At 41.1% G+C, this 26,742-nt stretch overlaps 2 protein-coding genes across 28 annotated transcripts in view; one reads left to right on the top strand and one right to left on the bottom strand.

Annotated features, from left to right (window-relative positions):
- Positions 1–9,940, top strand: part of BTBD10 (BTB domain containing 10) — a 71,522-nt gene extending 61,582 nt beyond the window's left edge. For all 6 annotated transcript variants that reach the window (XM_010388393.2, XM_010388391.2, XM_030918892.1 and 3 more), the window contains 2 exons: positions 932–1,042; positions 8,806–9,940. In XM_010388393.2, coding sequence (XP_010386695.1) covers positions 932–1,042; positions 8,806–9,116 — 422 coding nt within the window. In that variant the 3' untranslated portion in view covers positions 9,117–9,940. The remainder of the gene's footprint in view (positions 1–931; positions 1,043–8,805) is intronic.
- A 748-nt stretch (positions 9,941–10,688) lies between these two features.
- The window catches only part of ARNTL (aryl hydrocarbon receptor nuclear translocator like), a 108,860-nt gene continuing 92,806 nt past the window's right edge, over positions 10,689–26,742 (bottom strand). For 7 of the 22 annotated variants that reach the window (XM_030918872.1, XM_030918881.1, XM_030918887.1 and 4 more), the window contains 8 exons: positions 25,820–26,066; positions 24,033–24,139; positions 22,465–22,615; positions 21,204–21,292; positions 19,466–19,589; positions 16,692–16,785; positions 12,166–12,268; positions 10,689–11,359 (listed from right to left, as the gene is read on the bottom strand). In XM_030918872.1, the coding sequence (XP_030774732.1) occupies positions 11,199–11,359; positions 12,166–12,268; positions 16,692–16,785; positions 19,466–19,589; positions 21,204–21,292; positions 22,465–22,615; positions 24,033–24,139; positions 25,820–26,066 (1,076 nt within the window). In that variant the 3' untranslated portion in view covers positions 10,689–11,198. The remainder of the gene's footprint in view (positions 11,360–12,165; positions 12,269–16,691; positions 16,786–19,465; positions 19,590–21,203; positions 21,293–22,464; positions 22,616–24,032; positions 24,140–25,819; positions 26,067–26,742) is intronic. The other 15 variants (XM_030918885.1, XM_030918876.1, XM_030918884.1 and 12 more) reach the window with 4 other exon arrangements.

The raw sequence follows: 26,742 nt of genomic DNA, 5'->3' as shown, positions 1-26,742 counted from the left end.
GACATAGATTGTCCTTTCTAAGATCTAAAATAATCTTTTTCTTAAAATACCAGTAAATCTTAAGGATATAGTAATAATCACAAATTTACCCCATGAGTAGAGTTTATATACGTATTTTCCTTTTATTGGCTCTTAAACCAGCATGTTTGGTTTGTGAGTGTGTTTTTCTTTTTTTGAAAAAACCTTTGCAGTTCACCTTTTAAGGGAGATAACTCAACCTGAAAGAGAGAAGGCGAGGAATGTCCATCAGTCTAACTCCCTGAAGTTCTCAGCACATTTGGAAGACTCAACATGTTGTCAGTGGAATGTCTGTCCTTTGCAAAGCCAGTTTGCTCTAAACAGACTAACCTGGGCAGAACTTGCTCAAATCTGCCATTTTTAACATCAGTATTAAATGGGGCTGTTCGCCTGAATGGAAAACAGTTTGTGGGGAGGGTCTTTGCCTTTTGGGAAATTATTAATAGTTGCTCAATCCATGAAATGTAAAATGTATCTGTTTTGTACTCTTTGACAAGGCAGTTTTTCCCCCTCTAGACTAGGCCTTGTAGACATCTTAGCAAAGTGCTTTACTTTGCTTGATAATGATGCAATATTGATATCTTCTTTGGATTATCTTATTTAAAACTTGGGGCAGATCCCATTACAATAAATGTGTAGGTGATGTATCTTTCAGAAGGAGATTCTTCCTGTGGATTGGGTTTTCTGATTGGTTGTCAAAGCTTTTCTTGTTTCCACTTAAGTAGACATTTGCTTCTACATTAACTATACTGAATACTGCCCTGTCATGTTGGCTAGTCATCCTTTGGCATTACTGCATCCATTATTTGGGCTTTTAGAACTGTTAGGCCCCTTTGATGAGCAAGATAAATTTAAGTTCATCTGTAAATCCTTTAATGTTAATACAATAATAATTTTGTCTTTTTGTTTCCAGTTATTTATAGCACAAAATTATATAGATTTTTCAAGTATATTGAAAACAGAGATGTGGCCAAGTCAGTTTTGAAGGAGAGGGGTCTTAAGAAGATTAGATTGGGAATAGAAGGTAAGACATTTTTGTTATTTTCTATTAATTTTCTTTTGAAAACAAAAAGGTTAAAAACAATTGAATCTTATTTAGAATACAGTTGGAATACTTTGAGAAAAACTCTGACAAATGATTACCACATGCTTTATGCAGTAGACCTATAAATAACAAAAATCAACTGCACTTAGAAGACAGATAAAAGGCCATTAGAAATTGTTATTCCATAAGATTCTCTAGTGATAGAGATATGAATTTGTCTTTTTCTGCCCTAGTTTGCCCTAATTCATTTTTGACAAAGCCCATGCGGTGTGTGTAGACGTGAATATATGTACATTCCCATAGGATTGGCAGGACTCTTTGCATGGTAGTGGTCATTGAAGCTCAATAGAATTAAAAATTACTTCCTGAAAATTCATGTAGCAGCAGCACTACTAATAGCTTACTTAGGTCTTAAAGTATAATAATAGCTTATTTTCAAGGTGAATACAAATTATGAAATTTCTTTCATCTTATGTAAATGCATAGAGTTTTAGATAGCTTACTTTATGAATTAAAAGAATTTTTCTGTAGTGTTTTATCAGATGCCTCTTTTATTTTAAAATACCCTTAAGAAGAACAAAGTATCTTAATTGATATAACATGATAATGTAAAGAGTAAAGGCTCTGGAGCCAGATTACTTATGTTCAAATCCTGTGACTTAATAGCTGTGTGACCTTGGCCAAGGCACTTAAAAATTCTGTGCCTCAATTTGTTTCCTCTAAAATGAGAAATGAGTACTTTATAAGGTTTTTGTAAGGATAGAATGAATTAATACGTGAAAAACACTGAAAACACTGCCTAGTACATAGTAAATTCGCAGTATATGTTTGTGATGGTAATAATGAAGATAATAGTGTTGATCATTGACCTACCTGGTTGAACTGCTGGAGAATAGTAATGGGCTGCTGAGGTATATAGGAAGAATAACCAGAAACAGGATTTTTGTGTGGGAAGGGCCAGAGACTTTGGGCTTAAAAAGCAGTGGAATTGCTGATATATGAAGCATTGGTCTAGTGCCCTAGTCCATTACTTGGTAAACAGGAGATTTAGCTACTTGGTCTTAGAGCTAGAGAGAAGGCACTGGGAGCTACTTTAGATTGGGAGGACAGGGAAGGCCTCTGAGGAGGGGAGGCCTGGTGACAAAAATGGTTCTAGAAGGAGAAAATAGCAAGTGCAAAAGTGTTGAGGTAGGAATGAGCTTACTATATTTGTGGTACAGAAAACATACATATGTCTGGTATAATAAATGAGGAGGAGATTTGAAGAGATATAGTTGGTCTGAGAATTAGTAGAAGAGATAAAGTAGGATCAGAAGATGCAGGGTCTTATAGGCCATGGTAAGGAGTATACTGACCAAGTGTCTTAAGGTAAGTCCCTCAGCCTTTCTGAGCATCAGTTTCCTTTATCTTGGTAGTAAGTATAATATTCTGTATATCTTAGAGGATAGTTGTGATAATCAAATATTATTTACTAGAAATTCCTTCCTTCCCACTCTACTTCCTCTTTCTTTTCATGGCAACTATTCATCCTTCAAATCCTCTGAAACCTTATTGGAATTTCTGTGAAATTGTTCCTTAGAATAGTTTGCTATAATATACTCTGTTCAGTCATAGACTGTGAGCTCCTTGAGAGAAGTCAAGTTGCATATTGCATACCTAACATGTGGCCTCGTTCCTAGGTATAGGTGGTTCTCAAATAGTAAATAAAAGATTTATGGAAAAAGCTATATGTAAATTAGTTACTGAAAGTGAGGACTTCTTTCTCTGTCACAGGGAGAAAATAGCAGTGCTCTAAAGCATTGAGCCATAACTCTTAAATGAATTTTCATATAATAGTAAGGACCTAGTAATAAGTACTATTTACTATTAACCTTATATAAAATTCATTTAAAATAGTACACTATATGTGTGTATATATATTATGTAACGTATATATCTGTATATATATATCTGATATATATGATATTTCACTCCTTAATATTTTAATATGCAGCTCTAAAAAATATTTTAACATACCCTATAAAATTAAGAATACTTTATTTGAATCAATCCACATTAAAATTTCTCAGTGGTCTCCCCAAACTTCCTTTTAGCTGTTTTCTTTAAACCAAGATTCAGTCTAGGACCACATCTTATAACTAACTGCTTGTTTTGTCAAATTTCTCAATCTAGAGTAGTTCCTTATTTATGATATTGTCCTATTGACGAGTCTGGGCCAGTTGTCTTGTAGAAGGTCCCACTTCTGGATTTGCCCTATTATTTCCTTGGTGTGTCCTTCAGTTTAGTAATTTCTGTGAACTGTAAGTTAGATTAAAGGCTTAGTCCGTGTATTAGTCCTTTTTCTCACTGCTATAAAGAACTATCTGAAAGTGGATCATTTATGAAGAAAAGAGGTTTATTTGATGCACACTTCTGCATGCTTAACAGGAAGCATGACTAGGAGGCCTCAGGAAACTTACAATCATGGCAGAAGGCGAAAAGGAAGCAAGGACTTTCTTCACATGGTGGCAGGAGAGAGTGAAGGGGGAACTGCCACATACTTTTAAACCATCAGATCTCATGAGAACTCACTATCACAAGAACAGCAGGGTGGAAACTGCTGCCATGATTCAAACACCTCCCACCAGGCCCTTCTCCTGACACGTTGGGATTACAATTTGTAATGAGATTTGGGTGGGAACACAGAGCCAAACCATATCTGTGGGTGACAACCTGATCTCTCTATTATAAGATTAAGCTGTTCCTTTGTGTGGTATTTTGACACTAAGAATGTTCAGCTCCCCGCTAATCATTACCTAAAGGTTTTAAATACTAGTTGATAATTTTTGCCTGAATTTGTAATTTCATTAAAGATTGAAAAATGATAATTTTCTAATTTATCATTCCTTTTACATTTATCAGCTGGTATTTTGTAAAACAGAGCTTTCCTCTACCTAATGGGGTTATTTGGTTAGCTATCACTATCTCTGTTTTTAAGAGAAAGAAGCTAAAGCTTAAACGGTTAAATACTTATTGAAGTTTTTTTGGGAATAAGTAGCAGAGCCAGGTCTTGAATCCAAGTCGCTGTGATTTGAGTCTGTGAGTGGTTTTGAAATATTATTTTAAGTGGGAATTTTAAAAATTTAAAATTTTAAATTATTTGCCTGTGTACTACAATCTGTGATATTGGGCTTGACTTTGGCAGGACGGTAACTAACCAAGCTCTTCTATTCTTTTTTTCAATAACTGCTTCTGTGTACTCAAGCACTCTTTCCTTTCTCAACTAATATGTACACCAATAACCGTATTTTCTCATCAAGTCTATTACTTTTTCCTCTTGAAAAAAATAAGTAGAATAGTCATAACCCCGGCAGAAGTGCTGAGACTTTCTTGGGATGAAAGAAAAAAAATGAGATTTCCAAGGTAGACATTTTGTTACTATCCTCCCCCACCATTGCTGTGCCCCTGCCATACCAATCCCAAGTCCCTTAAAAGTAGTTTATTAGAATATTAAATGTGTTGACTTTTATGGGAGCTAGATTGGGTTGATGTATCAGAGACATGAGGAGGACCAGAGAGAACGTGGATATGTGAGAAAAGATGATGAAATATAAGGCCAGAAGTATTCAAAAAATAATTTTAGTTCTGTGGTCCCATATTCATATTGAGAGATTGCTATAGTCAGGCCTCTTCTACTTAATTTTAAGCAGGCTTTTTGGGTTTATTGGTGTTGTTAAACACAAATGTGTCATGGGAAAGCACAAATAATTCTCACCTAAATCATTCTTCACACCACAATTCCACCAAAAGGCACTTCTTTGGAGTTTTTCATTTTGTTTCACTTATCCTTTAATGGAACAGCATCTCTCAACCTCCTAGGGCTGGGTTCTTAAGGCAGTTTAGGACTACTGCTACCCCATCTAGCAGACCATGTTGGATGTGGCCTTACTCCCATCATTAGTCCTTGTCCTGAACTCAGTAGAAAGCTCTCTTCTATCAGAGTAATTGGCCGAGACTTAGAACAGAACCAGAAGTTTAAGATTACAAACTCTGAAATAATTGTAGAATTACAGTTCCCATAGAATACAGGAAATGTGAGACAAAGTAATGAAGTCTTTAATTGGATGGGATTGTGAATTATTCTACCCTCCACGTCCTGGGCAGGAATGGCAAGACAGTAGTAGGACTGGCTCTTATCGCTGAAAGTTCACCTATATGCAGAACCTCTGATTTCCCAATTCCATGTTTCTGGAACTGCATACAAAATTTTGTTCTCTGCAAGATTTAAACAAACTAAGCTTAAAAAAAAATCTGAGCTTCTCTTTTAATAAAGAGTATAATTTACTCTTATTAAAGAGTAGAATCTACTCATGGCTGTCCTTCCATTTGACCATAATCTGTCTTCTAATGTTACCTCCAGCTGTTTCCCAGTACACTTTCTGTTCCAGTCATACATGTGTTAGGGTCTCCTAAACCATCTTCTGTGTTCCTGCCTCTGTAGCTTACCTGATGCCATTCTCTCCTTAGAATGATACTCTCTCTGCCTACCTTGCGCTCCCCTTGTTTTTGCCCATCCCAATCTTGCTTATCCATTAAGATTAAGGAAGGCCTTCAAGAAGCTTTTTCTATTTTAGTCCATTGGAATTTCATTCATCTTCTGAATTCTTTATGCTTCCACTATTGCTCTAACACTGTGTCTTATGTACATAAATTTTGTTTGGAATATTCTTTGACTTTATGAACAATTTAATCACTCTCAGTAGACCGTAAACACCTTTAAGGTAGCACTCTGGCATTACAATTCTCTGATGTGGTAACTGCTAAACCATTAACTGTTGACTGAATAGGTTGGTAAATCTGCAAGTCAGGGGCAGGCTCTATCTATCTATCTATCTATCTATCTATCTATCTATCTATCTATCTATCTATCTATCATCTATCTATCTTATCTGTCTATCAGACGGAGTCTCGCTCTGTTACCAGGCTGGAATGCAGTGGTGCAACCTCGGCTCTCTGCAGCCTCCGCCTCCTGGGTTCAAGTGATTCTCCTGCCTCAGCCTCCTGAGTACCTGGGACTACAGGCGCAAGCCACCACACCCAGCTAATTTTTGTATTTTTAGTAGAGACGGGGTTCACTATGTTGGCCAGGATGGACTCGATCTCTTGACTTCATGATCCGCCTGCCTTGGCCGCCCAAAGGGCTGATTTTACTTTATTTTTAAAGGAAAAAATGTTCTGAGTAAGATGGATATTGGAAGAGGTTATTACTTGTAACTGGCATGTCCTGGTAGTTCATTCACTCTTTGCTCAAATATTTGCTTAGCACCTGCAGTGTATCAGGTACTGTGCTAGGCACTGAGGATACACCAACAAAGACACTGGCTTTGCCATATAGGAACTCATTATTTAGGTCAGAGAGTCAGACATACAAAAAGGTAATTACAGTTTAGTTGTGTTATGTATTGTTAACATATGGGAGTGCTATGGAACATAAGAAGTGAATGATTAACTGTGTGCAGAGTCTTAATGTTTTTGCCAGGGATAAAAGAAGGTGGAGTGCAGAGGTAAGGAGGCTGAGAGGGAACAGGCAGCAGAACAATTTGTGTAAAAGCATGTTTCGGGAAAGCTTAATATGGCAGGTGTATTTAAGAACTCTAGAGTTAGAGTGTAGTATGATAATAGATGACAGTAAGTAGATTGGAACCAGGTTGTAAAAAAGCCTTGTATAATATTCTAAAGAGTACAGACCTTCCCATTAAGCATGAGGAAGCCATTGGTAGTTTTTAAGCAAGGATTGTAATATGATTACATTTGTCTAGAGTGGTGATTTTGTGTGGAGGACAGAATACAAGGAGATGGGAATTCTAAAGTCTTTCTAATAGTCCAGGAGGAATCAAGGACGAGGGAATGGAGATGGAGACCTTTCTGATGTCTGGTGCTGCCTTCAGAGGCAATTGACCAAGAGTATGAAATAAAGACATTCTACAGGTTTTTAGATTTTTAGCTTTGTTCACCCGCTGCACCTATCTCACCCCCACCACATACACATATACTCCACACATGGCTATTTGTACTAGCTACCAACGATGCCTACATGCATTCCCTTATGCAATAATCGTTAATTGATCCTCTACCATGTGAGACCATTCTATTTTTTCTAACTATGGTCTAACTTTGGCCTATGGGCCAAAATCAGCTCCTTGCCTGTTTTCTATAAAGTTTTATTGAAACATACACATGTGGCTGGGCACAGTGGCTCACGCCTGTAATTCCAGCACTTTGCGAAGCCGAGGATCACCGGAGGTCAGGAGTTTGAGATCAGCCTGGCCAACATGGTGAAACCCCATCTCTACCAACAATACCAAAATTAGCTGTGGTGTGGTGGCAGGCGCCTGTGATCCCAGCTACTCTAGAGGCTGTGGCAGGAGAATCTCTTGAACCTGGAAGACAGAAGTTGCAGTGAGCCAAGATAGCACCACTGCATTCCAGCCTGGGTGACAGAGACTCCATCTCCAAAAAAGGAAAAACATACACATGCTCATTTATTTACATATTCTCTGTGGCTGATTTCACTTTACAGTGGCAGAGTGAAGTAGTTCTAGTAGAAACCATGTGGCCTACAAGCCTGAAGTATTTACTATGGCCCTTTACAGAAAATGTTTGCCAATCCCTGGTCCAAACTAGTTAATTCTTACTAGAAGAAAGAAGGGAAGGTGTCTGTAATAGTTTCTTAAGGACAGTTTGGAGAAATGGCCTTACTAGTAAATAATTTTTTTTTTTTTTTTTTTTCAAATCTAGGGTTGTCCTTACTTTTAAGTGACTATGTTCCAAAAGAGGAAAGTAATATTAGGTATTATTAATCAGGGAACGCTGCTTGGGAAATGTGACTGTAAATTGAATGCTTGGTTTTTGGGAGTAGTAATGTTAAAATGATATGGGAGGTTAAAATGTTGGCCTTGCTGATCTAGATGCAGAAGTATCAAGAACCACCTGGAGAGCTGTACAGCTTTTTCTTTTAATGAAAAAGGGAAGAAAAAAGTCAGAGCAATATAAAGATGAGATGTAGGTTTAAGGAAACTAGAAGGCTAATGTGGCATAATTTGCAGGCCTGTAGGCCAGGTAATCCTGTGACGAGAATATAAGGATACATAGCTAGAGGCCGGCGCGGTGGCTCGCACCTGTAATCCCAGCGCTTTGGGAGGCCGAGGCGGATCACTTGAGGTCAGGAGTTCGAGACCAGCCTGGGCAACATGGTGAAACTCCCCTCTCTACTAAAAATACAAAAATTAGCTGGGCATGGTGGCACATGCCTGTAATCCCTGCTACTCTGGAGGCTGAGGCAGGACAATTGCTTGAACCCGGGAGGCAGAGGTTGCAGTAAGCCAAGATTGCACCATGGCACTCCAGCCTGGGTGACAAAGTGAGACTCCATGTCAAAAAAAAAAGGATACATAGCTAGAGACCAAGATCTGCTCCATACTATTGTACTGAGGACTCATCTCCAACATACTCCTACTTTAAGAATTTTTTTTTTTTTGATGGTTGGTATATTGAGTAATTGAAAGAATGATAGATTTTGTGAATTACATCAGTAGGGTTTTCGTCTCTGGCTCATGAACTAATGAGTAGGTGGATGGAATATTCTTTTCACTTCTTTGTTTTAATTTCTGTTTCTTTAGGATCTATAGTAGAAAAGCTTTCTAAGGCAAAATTGGGTGAGAGGTCTGTGTGTGTTTTCTTAGTTTTTAAAATCTTTCTTTCAGGTTATCCTACCTACAAAGAAAAAGTAAAGAAAAGGCCTGGAGGCCGCCCAGAAGTGATCTACAACTATGTCCAAAGGCCCTTTATTCGAATGTCCTGGGAGAAGGAAGAAGGAAAGAGTCGGCATGTAGACTTTCAGTGTGTAAAGAGTAAATCTATCACCAATCTTGCAGCAGCTGCAGCAGACATTCCCCAGGACCAGCTGGTGGTCATGCACCCAACTCCACAAGTGGATGAGCTGGATATTCTCCCTATCCATCCCCCTTCTGGCAACAGTGACCTCGATCCTGATGCACAGAATCCAATGCTGTGATGCTGATTTTCCTTGAAACCATAGCATGCTACTCTTCACAGTGACGTTGTACTCTCCTCATTCTGCACTGCAAGGCCACTGTTCTTCATTGTGAGATGCACATAACAATGTTTAGGATATTGCAGTGTAGGCTCTTTTAAAGACCAAAGGTAGCTGAATGGTTTTTTTAAAAATGAGTACAACTCTAGCATTTTGAAGTTCCAATTATATAAATGTATTTGTTTACCAGTAGGTTTGTGAAATTGGTTCTTTGTATGGGGGACGGTCCTTTTTCACACATCTAGGTCTTTTCAAAGGTGGTGGAAATTGGCAGCTGGGGTACTTTCAGTTTGGATTGATAGTCATCACACCCCAGATAAAATGCAGAGTATTCTATAGTTGCACTTTATAAATGGTGGTTAAATGGAAATGTTCAAGCCATTTTATAGTTGTGATACACAATGTAATTTAAGTGCTTCTGTCAAAGTATTCCTCCAGTAAAAATTGTATAGTTTGCTGCCCTTGATGAGCAAAAAGTATTTATCTTGGGTTTATCTGAATGATCAGGATGAGATTTAATGCCCATAACTTACCAGTGCAGTTATCTCCAGGGCCGGTTCACCCTTTAGAGTGAGTCACATGCAGGGAGTGTGAAAGTCAGAAGTGGTTTATTATCCAGTCTGCCTTACCCTTAATCTGTTCACAGATATTTATTTACTAATGCTTTTTTTTCTTAAGAGTTACGGGATAGGAAAATGAAGTGTTTGCTCTTCATTTACTAAATGATTGTAAACTTGAGTTTTTCATCAAAATAAAATTCCATTGTTTTAATGTTTCTGACCAAATTTATAACCATGTTGACTAGATTTTTAGTCTCATAATTTCCCATCTCGCTGGTATAAGTATTATTAGAAATAGTAGCTCGAGGAACTTTTAACTTATTATATGTGTGATGAGGCATTTAAATTCCTTACTAATTATAAAATATACTATAAATCAAAACAATATTAGATCTGAAAAGAATATTTTCTAGCCCAACTTGATATGAAGGGCAAAATGACTTTACTAGTTCATATAGTCACCCTAAGTTTCAGAGCCAGTTTCTCATACTAGTTCAGTGCTTTTTCCATTATGCCATGCTACTTTGCTTAGCAAATTATTTATTCAAATACTATTCTAAATATTCTGTGGTCCAATTCAAGAAGGAATCAAATATTTAGGTGCCTTAGGACTGGGGTCACCTGCTATATAACTGAAGTAGTATTAGAGAGGTGCAGCATTAGAAAAGCCAATGTGTTAAATATAATCTTGAATTTATAATTTCAGAGGATTCGATGTTTGTGTGTAAGCAGTAACATCTTTGCTCTCACATAAATTAAAATTGCAACAATTTAGAAATGAACTAGTTTAACAACACAGCTAAGCTAGTAGCATGGGGAAATTATGCAAGCCCAGAATTGCTATGAAGGCCAGAAAAGCACCACAAATTTTACTGGTGTAGATCATCCTTGAACATCCACTGTAGAAACTCATAATCCAGCCCTGCAACACGTAGGATTTTTTTTTTTCTAATTATTTGAAATGTGAACAGTATTTATAGAACAAGGAAAACATTTATTAAAAATATTTAACTGTCTAGTACGTTATACTTTAACCCATATTTATAGTAAAGGATTCTTACAAGGAAGAATAAACGGCTTTATGATACAATTAGTATAAGAAATATCCACATGGGGGACTTCTTTGTAGTGTAAAAACACCATACATCTGAAATGACCATTTGCATATAAAAGCTACCAATGATGCTTCTGTGCACAATGATTAAAAAATTCAACACAAACAGAATCCAAAATATACAATTAATGCAAGCTATCCATAGCTAGCCCAATAATCAATGATGAGGAAACACTGGAGCAGGCTTAGTTCCACTTTGTCTGAAGTTACACATAGTAAGATTGACTTGTATCAATGGCTCTGAGATGGCTTTTATGAAGTCAGTACATAAAAGCTATTCTCTCCTTATCCAGTAAGCTTCACAGACTGTAAAACTCCACCAGTAATGCACTTTGATACTACAGCTGTTGCCAAAGCAACATGTAGGGTTTACAGTGGCCATGGCAAGTCACTAAAGTCAACAGGGCCACCCAGTCCAGCATCTGCTTCCAAGAGGCTCATGATGACAGCCATTGCTGCCTCATCATTACTGGGACTACTTGATCCTTGGTCGTTGTCAATCATGTCTATACCTATGTGGGGGTTCTCACCTGTGGGAGGAGATAAAAGACAGGTCAGTGATTTTTTTTTTAAAAGCATCTTTAGATTAAGTAAGCAATTCCTAAGCACACTTTTAATAAGAAAGTTACATTTAATGGTAGGGTGAGAGGCTGCTTTTTGGGCTGCATGGCTATCTTTTTTTATATTGCTGTTTTTCAGAGGAAAGTACCAATTTTTAAAAAATACATAAGACATAAGTGGGGTTAAGCTGTGAAGAGACACAGCTCTAAGGAATCAAATGATCATTTTAGAAATAAACAAAGTGCTTAAAATTTAAGAAATCTTAAAAATATTTGAGTTGAGCTTATTTTAATATTCTGATATAACCAGTTAAGAGGAGTTACAAAAAGAAAGGCAAATAGGAAGGGAGAGTTTAGGGAAAAAAAACAGATCTAGAAAGACAAGTAGAGAAAAAGATGGATGTGATGGGAAAAGCAAACTCTTTTCACTCAATGACTTTTAGTACCTTCTGATACGCTTACTAATCACCCTTCTAGGCATTATCTCTGAACCTTCATTAGCTTCCTCTCTGAAGAGATTATGCCCCACATGGGAGAAAGCCTATGTCTAGGTAGCTGTAGCCTCCTCTTGAGTTCCAGGCACACATTTGGACCTCCACCAAAACTCAAACACTGAAGTCAACTTTTTAGAGAGTTAAACAAATTTTAAACTTTTATTCTGTTCCTATCAAATTTATCTAGGATTAGCTTGTTTCATACAGTTCAGTTCTTAAAACTGACTATGTCAGATGTTTTGCAAGCTCATTGCAATGGAAATGAATAATAATGCCACTTACCAAGAATAGAAGAACTATCAGAATATGGATAACCTGGGTTCTCCTGAGCCTGGCCTGATAGTAGGCCACTGGAAGGAATGTCTGGAGTCCCTCCATTTAAAATCTACAAACAAAAAGAGGGAAGTGTGAAGTTTGAATCAGTATTATGAGCAATGCCAAAAGGAAAATGAAGCATGTTGGAAATGCATGGGGTGGGTTGGGGAGAAGCTTCAAATGGCTTCAGTTTTCTGTTGGATGATTTCAAACAAGGAACTGTTAGACAGACATGGTCATAGTAAGAAAAAAACCTCTCCCCCAACTGTTCTTTTCTCTTCATTTTAGTGAGCCCACAGAGGCAACTTAGAGGCTGAATAAAATCCCAAGAGCATTCAACTGCCTGGAATCATGATGCCCACATATTTCTTTAGGACCAATGCCTAAATTTCAATGAGCCCAGCTAGGTATTTCCCCATAAGGGAATAAAACATAGTGACAGATATTTCTGAAGAAGAAGTAAGTGGAGTTAAGCTGTGAAGAGACACAGCTCTAAGGAGTCAAATGAACAAAACACTTAAAAGTAAATCTCATACTACAGGTGCCAACTTCAGCAACCTGTGGTTTAAGTGCTTAAGACATGCCACTGGGGAGGATTATTACTGCTACTCAGTAGGAGAATTCTAATTCTGTCTCAAAATGTCCCCTACTCGCCCCAGCTGCCTTCCCCTGGCTGAGTCTCAAGAGCATTCTTTGAGACCTATCTGGATATACATGAGGAAACAGTTTGGTAGCTGCTCGGATTTCAGGCCTTGCCAGTAGGTGGCATTATAACTTACTTTATTTCCACAGCAATGTTTTGGTCTAGGGACCCTTTTACACTCTTAAAAAAATTATTGAGGACTCCAAAGAACTTTAGCTTATGTAGGCTGTATTAATATTTACTGTATTTGAAATTAAAACTAATAGATTTCTTAAATGTGAGAAACCCACTACATGTCGACATAAATAATGAATAGTATTTTAATGAAAAATAACTACTTTCCAAAATAATAACAAAAAATTATCAAGAAGGGTATTAGTTTACATTTTTGCAAATCTAATGTCTGGCTTAATAATTTTCAACTGGATTCTCATATATGTTTTTCCACTCAGTCTATTTAGATACGTCTTCTGATTCAGGTATATGAAGGAAATCCGATCTCCCACAGATAAGTAGTTGGAAAAGGGAGGCATATTTTAATAGACTTTTCAAATAATTGTATTCTTTTTTGATACCACTTCAAAACTTGACACGTAGAAGTTTCTTAAAGGTGAGTTGCAAAGTGGAATCTGAAACCGTATCAATGAATTTTTTGTACTCTTTATATCTTTGCACTTAGGATAGATCTTTTACCCTTACATGATTTTGAAATATCTTGCATCATTTAGTTAGAAAATACTGGTTCACTGAATTATGCATATCTTCTATATGTTGACACATTTCATTATACAGCATCAAAATATCACCATTGTTAATACTTCCTATCTAATCAACATTTTTTAAGTTTTAGGAAGATCTCAAGGTCAAAGTAGCAGATACAAGTTTTCTAAAAATTCCAATTTTTGCTTGAAAGCTCACATTTTATCATTGGCAACAAATGTCAGTCATTTTCCTTGAAGTGACAGGTTAACTTCGTTCATTTCCAAAAAAAATTTATTCTAAATACACAAAACTGAATGACCATAAACAATAAAAATGGTGTCCAATGAAAATAGCAGCTAGTTCAACTCACAACTTAATCACACAAGTAGTTTTTGAGACAAACATCATACTTTGGTATGCAGCACAAGTTCTTTGTGTGTACTTCTCATTTTGTCACAGAGCATTAAAAAGATGTGTACTTGAGAATTTTATAAAAGTAATGATGGACATTTTCCCTCCCTCCTTCCCTCCTTGACAGGGTATCACTCTGGTTGCCCAGGCTGGAGTACAGTGGCACAATCTCAGCTCACTGCAGCCTCAACCTCCCCGGCTCAGGTGATTCTCCCACCTCAGTCCCCCAGTAGCTGGGATTACAGGTACATCACCATACCTGGATAATTTTTTGTATTTTTTAGTAGAGATGGGATTTCTCTATGTTGCCCAGACTTGCCTTGAACTGTTGGACTCAGTTTGCCTGCCTCAGCTTCCCAGAGTGCTGAGATTACAGGCGTGAGTCGCTGCACCTAGCCATGATGGACAATCTTAAATGAAACTAGCTTTAAACTTTTTTTTTTTTTTTTTTTTTTTTTTTTTTTTTTATTGCGAGTGTGTGGTGGTGAAGAATAGTGACTACTAGTATAGTTTGGTGCCACTTGTCTGATTTTGGTAAAATGCCAGCAGTTTTACCCAACAGTGCTTTTAGCATGAATAGTGCACATTATCAATACAGTGAAAAAATTAATGTTTTAACGTTATTAAGAAAATAGCTTTAACCTTGCAGACCCTTAAAAGGATCTTGTGCCCCCTCTTTCTGGAAAAAGACTGCAGATGACATTTGTAGAAGTGCTGCTTTATCTGAATTTTCCTTAGCGCTTCTGGATGTCTGTACTCTCCTGGGACCTACGGAGGCTCACTTAGGCTTCCTTTTTAGCTTGATCCTGAGTGAAACAACTGCAGGCAAAATGGTTCATTTTTGGACCTTCCAAATTTGAAAGTGACTGGAAAGGGCTGGGTATGGCGCACCATTTAATACTGCTGTCAGTTTTAACTGTCTTGTTTAAGCTGCTTTTCTTGTAAGTTCTGCTGCCCAGGATTCATCTCAGGAGAACACATCCAAATTTCTTCTCACAGATCCATTTTATAATCCATTCTTCCCAAAGAAAAGGAAGAAGTTTCATAAGTGCCTCAAAAATAGCTGGAGCTTTATGATGCAGAGCACAGCTTTTGATTGCTGGTAGTTGTTGATGTGAAAAGAATTGGAAGTCATGAGCCCAGGATTGTAGTTTCGGGCCATATTTATAAAATGAACACTGAGGAGCCTGGATCTTGTCACTGTAATGTTGTGAAGGTGAGATGAAACAATGTATATGAAAGTTCTTTGAGTAATATTTAAGCCTATACTGGACTGATAACCTTTCAAAACCAAGTAGTAGAATCCCTGGTAATACCAGGAGTCAAGTAAAGTACCTAAAAGTTAACTTGAGAAGCAGAGACTGGAAGACCACCCTAAGAAGATGGTGGATCCAATATGCAGAAAGAACCTGGAGGTATAACAGAAGAACAACTAAGATGACGGCTGGCAAGCAGTGTGTGTTAGGGGCAGGGGGACAAGGGGCACGGGATGCCAAACCCAGACTTCACCTGTCAATGGTATTGTGAGCCAAGCACTTTCACATATATTATCTCATAATAGGACCTCATGTGCAAAGATGCTGGCTACCCTAACCAGTATTAGCTCCATCATAAAGAAAACTAGGGCTTGAAAGTTGTACAAGTTCATATAACTAGCACATGGCAAGGCCAAGCTTCGAACCCAGGTCTTTCTTACTTTGTAGTCTTACCCATTAATTTGTTGACTTTCAACCTTTTCGAGGGGAGCAAAACCCTTTTTCACATAGAAATGTTTGCAGAAGATTCCTATATAAAAAAGAAGTATTGCTGCCCTTGCAGAAGCAGGATTTCTGCCCTTACCTTCTCTCCTTAGCAACTACCCCCACGCCCATCCCACCTGGTAACACCACAGCTCTTGGTAACATGAACAAACCTCCGGGGAGCTCAGTTTTGAAAGTCCTTGCCCTGCTTTTGATGGTTTGTGCCCTAGGAGTCCTGCCTATGGAAATTCCTAATATTCTCTCTCTGTATGTGTTTTAGGAGATGGGGAGGGAAGCCATTGTGTCCAAAATGCTGCCTTTAAACTGTCCTAAGCTCTACTGACATCAGGCAGTATAAAGAGATTTATGATTTACGATTAACGTGGGCCTAGGCTTATAAGTTCTCCGGCAAAGATGAAAACAAATGACTGGTTCCTAAACCTATTTATAGTGTAGTCTTACAGAAAGCTCTTCATGAGGGCTGGTGATTGATCCACTGCTTGGATCCAATGCTGTCACACCACAGGAACCTCCAGGCAGCAGATCCCCAAGTATTCTGCAGCTATAAAGCATGGCTTGATTTCCAAAGCAGGGCTGGTGGCATTGCTGTTTCCATTGCCTGCCCTAGATACTAATATTTTCTCCCTTGAAAACTCCTGGCAGATAATGAGAAACTTTTCTATGTGAGGTACTCAATAATCTTTCCCTCATGGGAACTCTTGAATTTGCTCCCTCAATTAACTGAACTGACAGTTCCCCATTCCTTATTCTTTCTCCCTTCTTCCACTCACATGGAAGAAAGCCTCTGAGGTGCCAGCAAGCCTCCCTAGCCCTACCAGTATGCTTTGTATCCAGCCTCACACAGATGGATTTACTTCAAAGAGGAAGTAGTCCAACTTGTCTCAGCAGTCACAGTTGCAATTCCATACTCCCACCCCCAACATTTCAGATCTTGGGCAAGAGGCTCTCTAGCTTAGGCTAAGAGTCATCAGTCTTACCTTCTTGCCTCCTGGAGAAGAGGCATCAGGAGGAGGCGTACTCGTGATGTTCAGTGGGCTGGAGCCACAGCTAGAAGGCGATGACCCTCTTATCCTGTCAGAAAAGAGAATTACACTGCCTTTTCTTTTTTCAGTGGAGTGTGTGTGTTTTGTTAAGGGGTAAAGGTGAGAAAGGGGATGAAGATCTAGATTAGGGTTTGGCAAGCTTTTTCTGTAAGGCCCAGATACTAGGCTCTCTGGGCCATACAGTGTCTGTCACAAAAGGTCAACTCTGCCTCTGCAGCTTGAAAGCAGCCACAGTCATGAATCGGTGTGGCTGTGTTCCAATAAAACTTTACTTACAAAAACAGGTGACAAGCTGGATTTGTTCTGCAGGCACCTGATCTAGAATGCAGTCCCTAGAGTCAAGCATCTCACTGATAAAGCCCTTGGATTGGAGTTTGCATTCAGTTGGTGAATTTCAAGTAAGTGGCCAGTTTTATTTCCTCACAGAATCCAGGTGAATTGGAGGAGGCCTTCTAAGATCAACCTCCATCTTTGATCCACAGCAAAAAATTTATCCCCTTCTCCACAAACACTGTTTAGCTAGTGAATACTCTCAGGACATGGAGGGCACCAAGCTCTAAAAGGTAGCCTAGGGGTAGTGATAGTAAGAGCAGTCTTCGAAGGCAGTGGTTGATGAAAAATGGGTCCAGGACTTTCTTATCTAGCATATCTCTCAGAAGATTTATAGAAGGGAAGACTTAGAACTGTAAATCCACCTAAACACTTGTCAGGCTGAAGGACCTCAGGAAAGAATCCATCACTTGGCATTGCAGCTAGAGTTTAGGGAGAGTGTGATGGCAGTTGTGTTACCACAGGGCTCTCAGCTCCTACATGGATGAATGCAGCTTTTGGGTGACCCAGAGACCACTCCTCCACCGCCCAGAAGTCCTTTCGTTCTTGTATTGCCTAGTTCTCTAGATTTGAGAGTGAACAAGTTTTCTTTCTGGATTATAAGCTTCTTAACGGCAGTTTACAACTACGTATCATGTATTCTCAGCATGCACAAATAGCTGCTAATTGCTTACGGAAAAATTGCTGAGTGTCCCCTACCTTTCCCTACTTATGTCTATGAACCACTATTTTCCCAGGTTTCTCATCTTAGAATTGCTGTTTCATCATTCCTGATTTCATCTTCAAACGCTAGACCTTAGATTACTGATTTCTCTTTTGGCAGTGTCATCTCTGTCGGATAAGGCCTCATTCCTGGGTTATCAAACATGCCCACCTTCTCTCTCCCTATTCCAATGCAACTTCCACAAAGCGTAACACAAGACTTTGGATGCTTGTTCAGCATCCTACAACAAATGGGGTCTTACAGGTTTCTTCCAATCCAAACTGCATAGTATCATTTCTTGGGTTTCTTAATCTCCCATCATAGCTCTGTGTCTCCTTCCTACACAAAGCCTGCCCAGTTAGGTAGCTTGTTTCTTGACCCTGAATTTGCCACTCACATGCCCACTCAAGAATATCCCTGACTTTTCTAGAGGGAACATCCACTCTCATTGCAAACCCTGGCTAAGGCCAAGTTCAGATCTTTCCTCCTTCACTTGCTTTGGCCCATGCACTCTCCCTTTTTCCTGTTATCATAAAGAAAATAGACTTCTAAAAGATTTTAAAATTCTTGAGGTCAAGGACTGTTTGATACTGTTCTTGGATGGTCTCAAGCAAAGTATAGGGTATGCAAATGCAAAGTACAGGGTTTGAACCTGATTACACTGCACACTACTCTCATATCTCCTTGATGCAGAGGTAACACCCACTAACCCTGTGGGGTTGGAAGAGAGCTGTGTTACCTATGGAGATAACAGCCCCTTTATGGGCCAATTGGAAAACAGTCCAGCCTCTAATTCTCCTGACAGAATCCAGTGGCAGCAGTTTTTTCTTCCTTTTCTTATTATTATGTTACATTAAGTTGCGTTCTGAAGAATCTGCTTACCACCTTCTCTATTCCCCAAATTTGGACAGACTTATGATAACTGCGTCCCTCTCAATGATTGCTCTTAAAGACAGATTTAATTAATTTTTAAGCACTCACTATATGTCAGGCTGTGTTCCTGGAACTTTCCTGAGTGCCCTCACATTCCTAACACAATTCTTGGGAAATAGTGCTTTCTTTTTATGGTTTAAGTCAACAGACAGCAAGAGGTTAAGTAAGTCTCAGCAGAGCCAGGTAGAGAGACAGGCCTAGGACTCACACGCAGGTGGACTGTTTCTAAGCTCCTTCTCTTTCATATGGAAAGGAAGTCTCTCCCAAGACAGCTAGTAATAACTAGCTGATCTGCTTGATCTCTAGTACTAATCCTGGGCAGCTCTTTGATAGAAAAAAAAAAATGAATGTTTTGTTAAGGTCCAGATCACTCTGATAGTTCACAGCTCTATTCCTGCATTCCCGTAAAGTAAAGGTACATCTGTCCGCACTGGGAAGCTCCTTGAGCCATAAGAAAGTCTCCTCAGTAATTCTCTTTAGCTCTGGGCTGTTTTGGTTTAGCATCTTTATTTAAGGCAGGATTTCTTTGTTGGGTGGGGAGCGGGGAACTGTCCTGTTTACTGTAGGATGTTTAACAAGCAGCATCCCTGGTCTCTTTTCACAGGATGTTTCAGTAGCAACCTCCCACCCAGTTGTGAAGACCAAAAATGTCTCCTGACATTGCAAAATATCCCCTGGGGGAAAAAATTTCCCTGGGTTGAGAACCACTGGTTTAACAGAGGAACTAGAAGGTGTTACTTGCCTGTGGATTTCCATGATTTCCTCAGCAATCATTCGGCCTATTTTTCCTGCCCCAGCCCGGGTTCCCCCTGGAATCCCTGGAACAGTGGGGTGGGTCCTCTTTGGGCCACCTACAACAAAGGAATCTGAGAGTAGGAAAGGGGAAAACTGAGGAAGAAATACTATTATGTATTAAAGTAAAACCAGTTTATCCCATGATCCACTTGCAGTTCAACATCAGCGTTGTGCCTTGAGGGACTTTAGGGCTACAGCTTGTCAGGAAAAGGCATTCCAGCAGGGAAAGGCTCGTTTCCTTCTAGGATCTGAGGCTAGTTTTTTCCCTTCATGCAGCATCTAATTCTTTCCCTTCATGCACTGAAAAAAAATATTTATTGAAGACCACTGTATGTGCCAGGGTTACAGAGACAAGTCCCTGCCCTCAAGGAGCTCACAGTTTAACAGGGAAACCAACAGGATGAACACAATGGCTATAGCAAAATGTCGTAAGTTTGACAGGCAAGCACAAGGCAACCAACTCATCTGGGGCCAGGTGCAGCTTCTGGAGCAAGTTCACCCTGAGCTGAGTCTTGAGAGATGAGTATGAATTAGCTTGGCAGAGAGGTAAGGAGGAGAAAGCATTCTAGGCACAGCAACCAACACGTGCAGGAGCACTGAGGCAGATTAAAACTTGGGAGACTCCTCCAAGGAATTCATCATGAATGATGATGAGAGCATGATAGATGAAACTGGGGCAGCAGGTACCAATCCGATCATGAGGAGCCTCTTGGATGCCGTACTAACGAATCTGGACAGTTTCCACAAGGGAATGAGGAGTACCAAAGGACAATACACAGAAAAGGCACAAATGAGATCTGGGTTATTAGAAAGTCCACAGCAAGGAGAATGAACTACAATGGAGGATGGGGTGGGGAGAGTGGGACTAGAGTTGCAAAGTGATTTGCAGTGATCCAGGCAGCAGATGAGGAGGGTGAAATAGCAACAGTGGTGATGAAGTTTAAGAGACAGAAGGTTCAGGACTCCGTGTTTAGATATAGTGGGGGAGAGACAGCAGCCAGGTTTCTGGCTTAACCAATCAGGTGGGGGAGTGCAGAAAATCAGCTTGGGATATTCTGAATTTCAGGTGCCTCTGGGACTCCAGGTGGTTCTGTCTATGAGGCATTTGTAGAGACAGATCTGGAGCTTGGAAGAGTTACTGGGGCTGGAGATGTGGATGTGGGAGTCATCGATAGAGATGACTGATGGAGTCATCGATGGGGGCTGCAGCCATGCATGTGGGGATGGTCCCAGGAAGGATGAGTCCAGCGTGGACAGCAGGGACAGGGCCAAGGCTGAGCCTGAGAAGGGAGCCCACGGGGTATGGTACACACCCCAGTGCCGAAAGACACCTTCCTGCCAACTACAGGAGCCAGTGACAGTCACCAAAGAGCACTTTACCTCATGGCCGCTAGGCAACACAGGAGGAAAGCACAAGGGGAGTAGGCAGTTTGCAAGCTCAAGGGCTTCCAGGGGCTGGCAGCTTTGGGAAGTGCATCAGTGAGCTCCTAGTATTCTGGCTCAACAGAGAAAGTGACATGACAGTGTCCTCGGCATTCATGGGGAAATCTGCACATCATCCCCTCTAGACCTCCCTTGTTCCACAGAATATGAATGGAGGGGACCCTGAATACTTTAGGGGAGGATATTTGACCACAAGCAGCTTCTCACAGGCAAGCCCCAGGGCCCCAGCAGCACATAGTTACCTTCTCCAGAGGGCAGCATGCTGTCCATGCTGTGGGGGGATGCTGTGAGCTGTGGGAAGGTTGGGTCCCCGCCTTCCAGGACGTTGGCTCTGTGAACATCCCAGCAATAAGGAAACGTGAGTCAGGCCTGCTCAGAACTGTGCACCTTTCAACTTGGCCAAGGTGTCCGGTGTCCACTCTGGACCTGGACAGGCCAGAAAATGAAGTGTCTGTCTGAGTGGGTGAACAGGTCTCACTGTTTGCATCCTGGCCTTTGGCCCCACTGCCTGCCTGGGCCTTCCTAATATGTATGGGACACAGTTCAGCAGAGGTGGTGGCTGCAGTAACCACTGCCAGCACTACAGCACCTCCTCCTGCCAGCCTGCAGTGCACCTAGCCCTGGCCCCTCATGCAGCTCTAACGATAGGTGGGGTTTTGGACACTATGGGGAAGGAAGAATGGAGAGCAGGCCTGGCCGAAGAGAGGCTCCTTCACCTCCCTCTGCTCATCTAGCAGATAGCAGCCTTTTGAGATGGCATTCCAGCTGCCAGTGCTTGGACCCCCTGCCTGATAGGTATGGAGACCTCCCCATCCTCAGCCAAGGCTAGTGTGAGCTAGTGCCTGTATGAACCTTTCATAGATTGTCAACTCCTTCCTCCACAGCAGCACAAGTGGATGCCTAGAGTGCAGGGCCTGTGCAATTCAAAGGTTAGCTGCTTTATCTGGAAGGAAATGTTGCTGTTTCCTGCAGCAGTTTTATAAGCCAGGGCCTGCACGGTGCAAATACTGAAGCTTGTCCTTTGTTAACAATCCTTTCTAGCTTCTGCCAGTCCTGAGGCTTCACAGGTATTAGCAAGATGGCATTAAAGGATGTGATACCAGGCCGGGCGTGGTGGCTCAAGCCTGTAATCCCAGCACTTTGGGAGGCCGAGACGGGCGGATCACGAGGTCAGGAGTTCGAGACCATCCTGGCTAACACGGTGAAACCCCGTCTCTACTAAAAAATACAAAAAGCTAGCTGGGCGAGGTGGCTGGCGCCTGTAGTCCCAGCTACTCGGGAGGCTGAGGCAGGAGAATGGCGTAAACCCGGGAGGCGGAGCTTGCAGTGAGCTGAGATCCGGCCACTGCACTCCAGCCCGGGTGACAGCGAGACTCGGGCTCAAAAAAAAAAAAAAAAAAAAGGATGTGATACTGGATGTTGCCTGCACCCCATTTTCTAGATAAGGAGCCCTAGGCATCTCTTTGAAGCAAGGGGAACTTCAGATATAGGAAAAGTACTTACAAAACAACAGTGTTAGTTGAGACAATATATTCTACTTCCTTGGTCCAAGGGTTCATGAAACTGAACCATCGACTCCGTAGTGTGATAAAAGAACCATCTTTGATTTTAAATTTATAGCAATTAGTTGTAATTTTTTCTCTCGTCTGTAAAACTGAAAATGTAAAGAAAACATAAACATGGTTGTTTTCTCAGACGAAAGTATTAAACAGGACATCCAGTACAAAATAGTAAAGGTACCTGAGCAACGAGATCGCTCTTTAGTAAGCCAAGGAAACCCCAGTGGTCAACACTCAGGAAACAGGTTGTTTCTGAGGGTCTAACTCAGAGCCTTTCAATTCATTTGTGAAGCTGTCACAATTTTCCATAGTCTGTAAAATTGAGGCTCTAGGGAATTACTGACTGCATGTTATATATCTAACTGGAATCAGCTCTAACATGACCACCAGCAAATGAGAAGGCACTGTCCAAAATGTCATGCTTTATCCCAATCACAAAGCCCAAGGGCAATACAGAACTTATTTCTAAGAACATCCAAATCGACAGAGGCCACTCACCTATTCAACCTCATTCTTTCATGTAATAAACATGTAATGAGCACTTCTCATGTGCCAGGCACTGGAGATACAAGAGGAGACAGGCTATGACTCCTGCCCTCAAGAAGAGGAGTGACGGAAGACTATACAGGGAGAAGAGATCAGAGCCTTGAGGGATGAACACGAGTTTGCCAAGAGAAGGAGGGAGGGAAGAACCCAGCAGTGCGTGAGGAGCAGCAGGGTCTGGTCGGGGAGGGGCCAGTGAGAAGGTCAGGGTGCCTGGAGCACAGGCCTCTGCAGGCAGGGATGGGGACTGAAACTGAGGAGGTGGGCTGGGGCCAGGAGGTGGAAAGTCTCACATCTGAATGCCTGTCAAAAGCGTTTGGGCTTGAGTCTAAAGCAGGAGGTTTTTAAGCAGGCTGATGTTATCAGTCTCAATCTATCTGGGGATGATGGGTATAAATGGGATAACTATGGAAGATGAACTGGGGGTGAGAGGGAGCAGGGAAACCCTGAGAAGTCTATCACAGGTCTCTAGGTAGGCACAAGGGCCTGAACCAGGGTGATGGCAGTAGGGGTGGTAAAAAGTAGACTTTTGGAAATGCATGTCTGAGGTGAATGAACAGGATCTGGTGGAGACACAGTGAAAGAAGGGGTCAGTGTTGGTCTCTCTCAGGAGGCTGCACATGGAGCTACAGTATTAGTCAAGACAGAAAGTACAGGAGGTGGTGCAGGCTTGAATGGAAAAGAGAATCAGATCAGTCTTGGCCGTACTAAATCCAGGGTCTGGGAAAACCCTCTTAACAAGAGATGTCTTTCAGAAACTGCCATGCAGTCAGCACAGGGCAACTACAAGGGGATAAACAGTGCCTGCAGGCATCAGTTTCCTCTTCACACAGATGTTCTGACCTGAAGAGTCCTAGGCTGGCTGAGTCCTACATCCTCAGTGGACAGATTTCCCTGGAAGGTCATGTGGACTAGTCTAGAAGCAAGGGGACACTTTAAACTTAAGATCTTTTATACATCCTAGCTTACCTTGCCTATGACATTCTGCAAGATGTCCTATGTCATCTTGGTGAAAGTATTCATAACACGATGTGCCTAGAAGTTCTTGTGGTAAATATGCCAAAATAGCTGTTGCCCTAAAAGGGAATAAAGGAATATTTAAAGAAGAAAAAGCCATTCAGACGATTAATTGCAACTTTGCAATGGATAAACCCTGCTACAGCCTATGAGAGCAAGGTCAAAGCTGCACGCAAAAGAGCTGGATGGATTTTCAGAGGGCTCACTGTGTGGATCTTTTTTTTTCAGGCATCTGAATTTAATCAAAGCTATAAAAATAGAGGGAAACAAAGCAAAGAAGCTTTGTAAAGGGACTATTATCACAAGAAATCAAATCTGAGGGGGCTTTAAAAATGGTAAGCAGTCAGGCACAGTGGCTCATGCCTGTCATCCCAGCACGTTGGGAGGCCGAGGTGGGCAGATTGTCTGAGCTCAGGAGTTCAAGATTAGCTTGGGCAACATGGCGAAACCCTGTCTCTACCAAAAACAGAAAAATGAGCTGGGTATGGTGACACACATGTATGGTCACAGCTACTTGGGAGGCTGAGGTGGGAGGACTGCTTGAGCCCGGGAGGTCAAGGCTGCAGTAAGCCAAGATCTCGCCACTGCACTTTGGCCTGGGTGACAGACTGAGATCCGTCTTTAAAAAAGGAGCTACATTAATTAGATTAAAATGTGGTATAAATCTAAATCTCAGTGCAAGGCTTCTGGTTTTTGCTGCCTCCTTTTTATCAGGACAACCAAATGCCAGAAGCTGCAGCAGCTGAGGCCACAAGACAGCTGAGGCTGTCTCCTTTTCCAGCATGTTGTGGCTGTCTCTAGTAGCCAGAAAAATTATTAGCCTATGCATATTCTGAAGGAAAGCAGTAGGCAGCAGTAAATTTGGGACACCTGGGTCCTTGGTCCAGGTCTATTACCAATTAGTTGTGAATCCTACAGGAGACCAGTCCCCAGGCTGGGCCTCCGTTCTTCATCCATAAAATAAGGAGGTTGGATTAGATCAAGGCTGTCCAACAATAATTTCTGTGGTGATGGAAATGTTCTACGTCTGTGCCGTTAGCCACATAGGAGGCTACCATGGCCAATGAGTATTTTATTGGACAACTCAGGACTAAATAATTGCTTCCAAGTCCTAGATTCAAAAGAATTTCAATCACAATAATGGTCCTGGAACATTCCATAGATTCAGAAAGCATGCTATCCCTACTATTTTTCTTTCAGCCATGGACATCAAGGCACCCACTTAACTGTCTCTATATGCCAAAGAATGACAGAAAAATCTCTGTATTTATGATGATATCCTATTGAATCTCATTTTTTTTTAACAGAGACTCACATCACTTGTCTCTTTCTTTTTTTTTGAAACAGGGTCTCGCTCTGTTGCCCAGGAGGAAGTGCAGTGGTGCAATCACAGCTCACTGCAGCCTTGATCTCCCAAGGCTCAGGTGATCCTCCTGCCTCAGCCTCCAGAGTAGTTGGGATTACGGGTATGTGTCACCATGACTGGCTAATTTTTGTATTTTTAGTAGAGACAGGGTTTTGCCATGTTGCCCAGGCTAGTCTCGAACTCCTGGGCTCAAGTGATCCACCCGCCTTGGCCTCCCAAAGTGCTGGGATTGCAGGTGTGAGCCACTCCACCCAGCTTTGTTTCTTTCTTTCTTCTTAGAAAAGTCAGCTGATGGCCCAGTCTTCTCTGCTTTTTAGATCAGGGTTGAAAATCCTCTACCATCATTGCTCAAGGGTAGTATGTAGACTCTTACCTCTGGTCTACAAAAACAAACTTTCCATCTATCGCGTGCCGAGAAACATATTCCATAGATTTCACCCTGATTTCCCCATTCACTGGTTGTGGAACTACATGAGAATGCAGTCGTCCAATTGCAACGAGGCAGCTGAGGTTACACCCCTCATTGTCTGGTTCATTGTCTTCATCCAGCCCCATCTTTGTGGGTGGCCAGCTTTTCAAATAGCCTGTGCTGTGGATTGTGCAGAAGCTTTTTCGATCTGCTAGAAGGCAAAGTTTGTGGTTAGTGTCAGCACTAGGTGCGGGTCATAGAGGTGTATGCAGCTGATGGTGGGGTGGGATGTAGGTAGGGAGTAAAAAAAAAAAAAAAAAAAAAAAAAAAAAATCAATGCTTCACTCTCCAGAAGTGAGCATCTAGTGAAAGGGGTAGACAGAAAGAAAAACAAACAACTGTCATCCAGTGTCAGTATGCTTAAGCAGGGCCAGTTATACCATGGGCATTTATTACATACACCAAGGAAGGAATATCTAACTCTTCCTAGGGAGAGGAAGGCTCCCCCAAAAAAACCAGTGGAGGAGGTGGGTCAAGAAGGATGAGCAGTGGCTGAGGGACTAGAATGTATAAAGGCTGAGGACATACAAAGGCACAGAGGAACAGCGTATATAGGAATGGCCAAGAGGTCTGTGTAGTTGAAGTGAAATTGGAGGTACTGGGAGTGAGGGGCAAACTGGAAAGGCAGGTTGGGGGAAGATTAAAAGGGCCATGGATCACTTGCTAACCAATATGTTGGTCTATTTTTTTTTAAGGCAGGAAATGGAGAGCCTCTAAAGGTATTTAAGTGCAGAAACAGCAAAATCAAATTGTGGTTTGGATGCTGTAGGAACAGAGTGACGTGTGAACTGGAAGAGAGTAGAAAACAGAAGCAGGAATGCTAGTTC

Source organism: Rhinopithecus roxellana, chromosome 15, assembly GCF_007565055.1.
Source record: "Rhinopithecus roxellana isolate Shanxi Qingling chromosome 15, ASM756505v1, whole genome shotgun sequence".
NCBI lineage: Eukaryota > Metazoa > Chordata > Mammalia > Primates > Cercopithecidae > Rhinopithecus > Rhinopithecus roxellana.
Note: the sequence above shows the minus strand (reverse complement) of the source record. Positions and strands in the feature narration are given on the sequence as shown.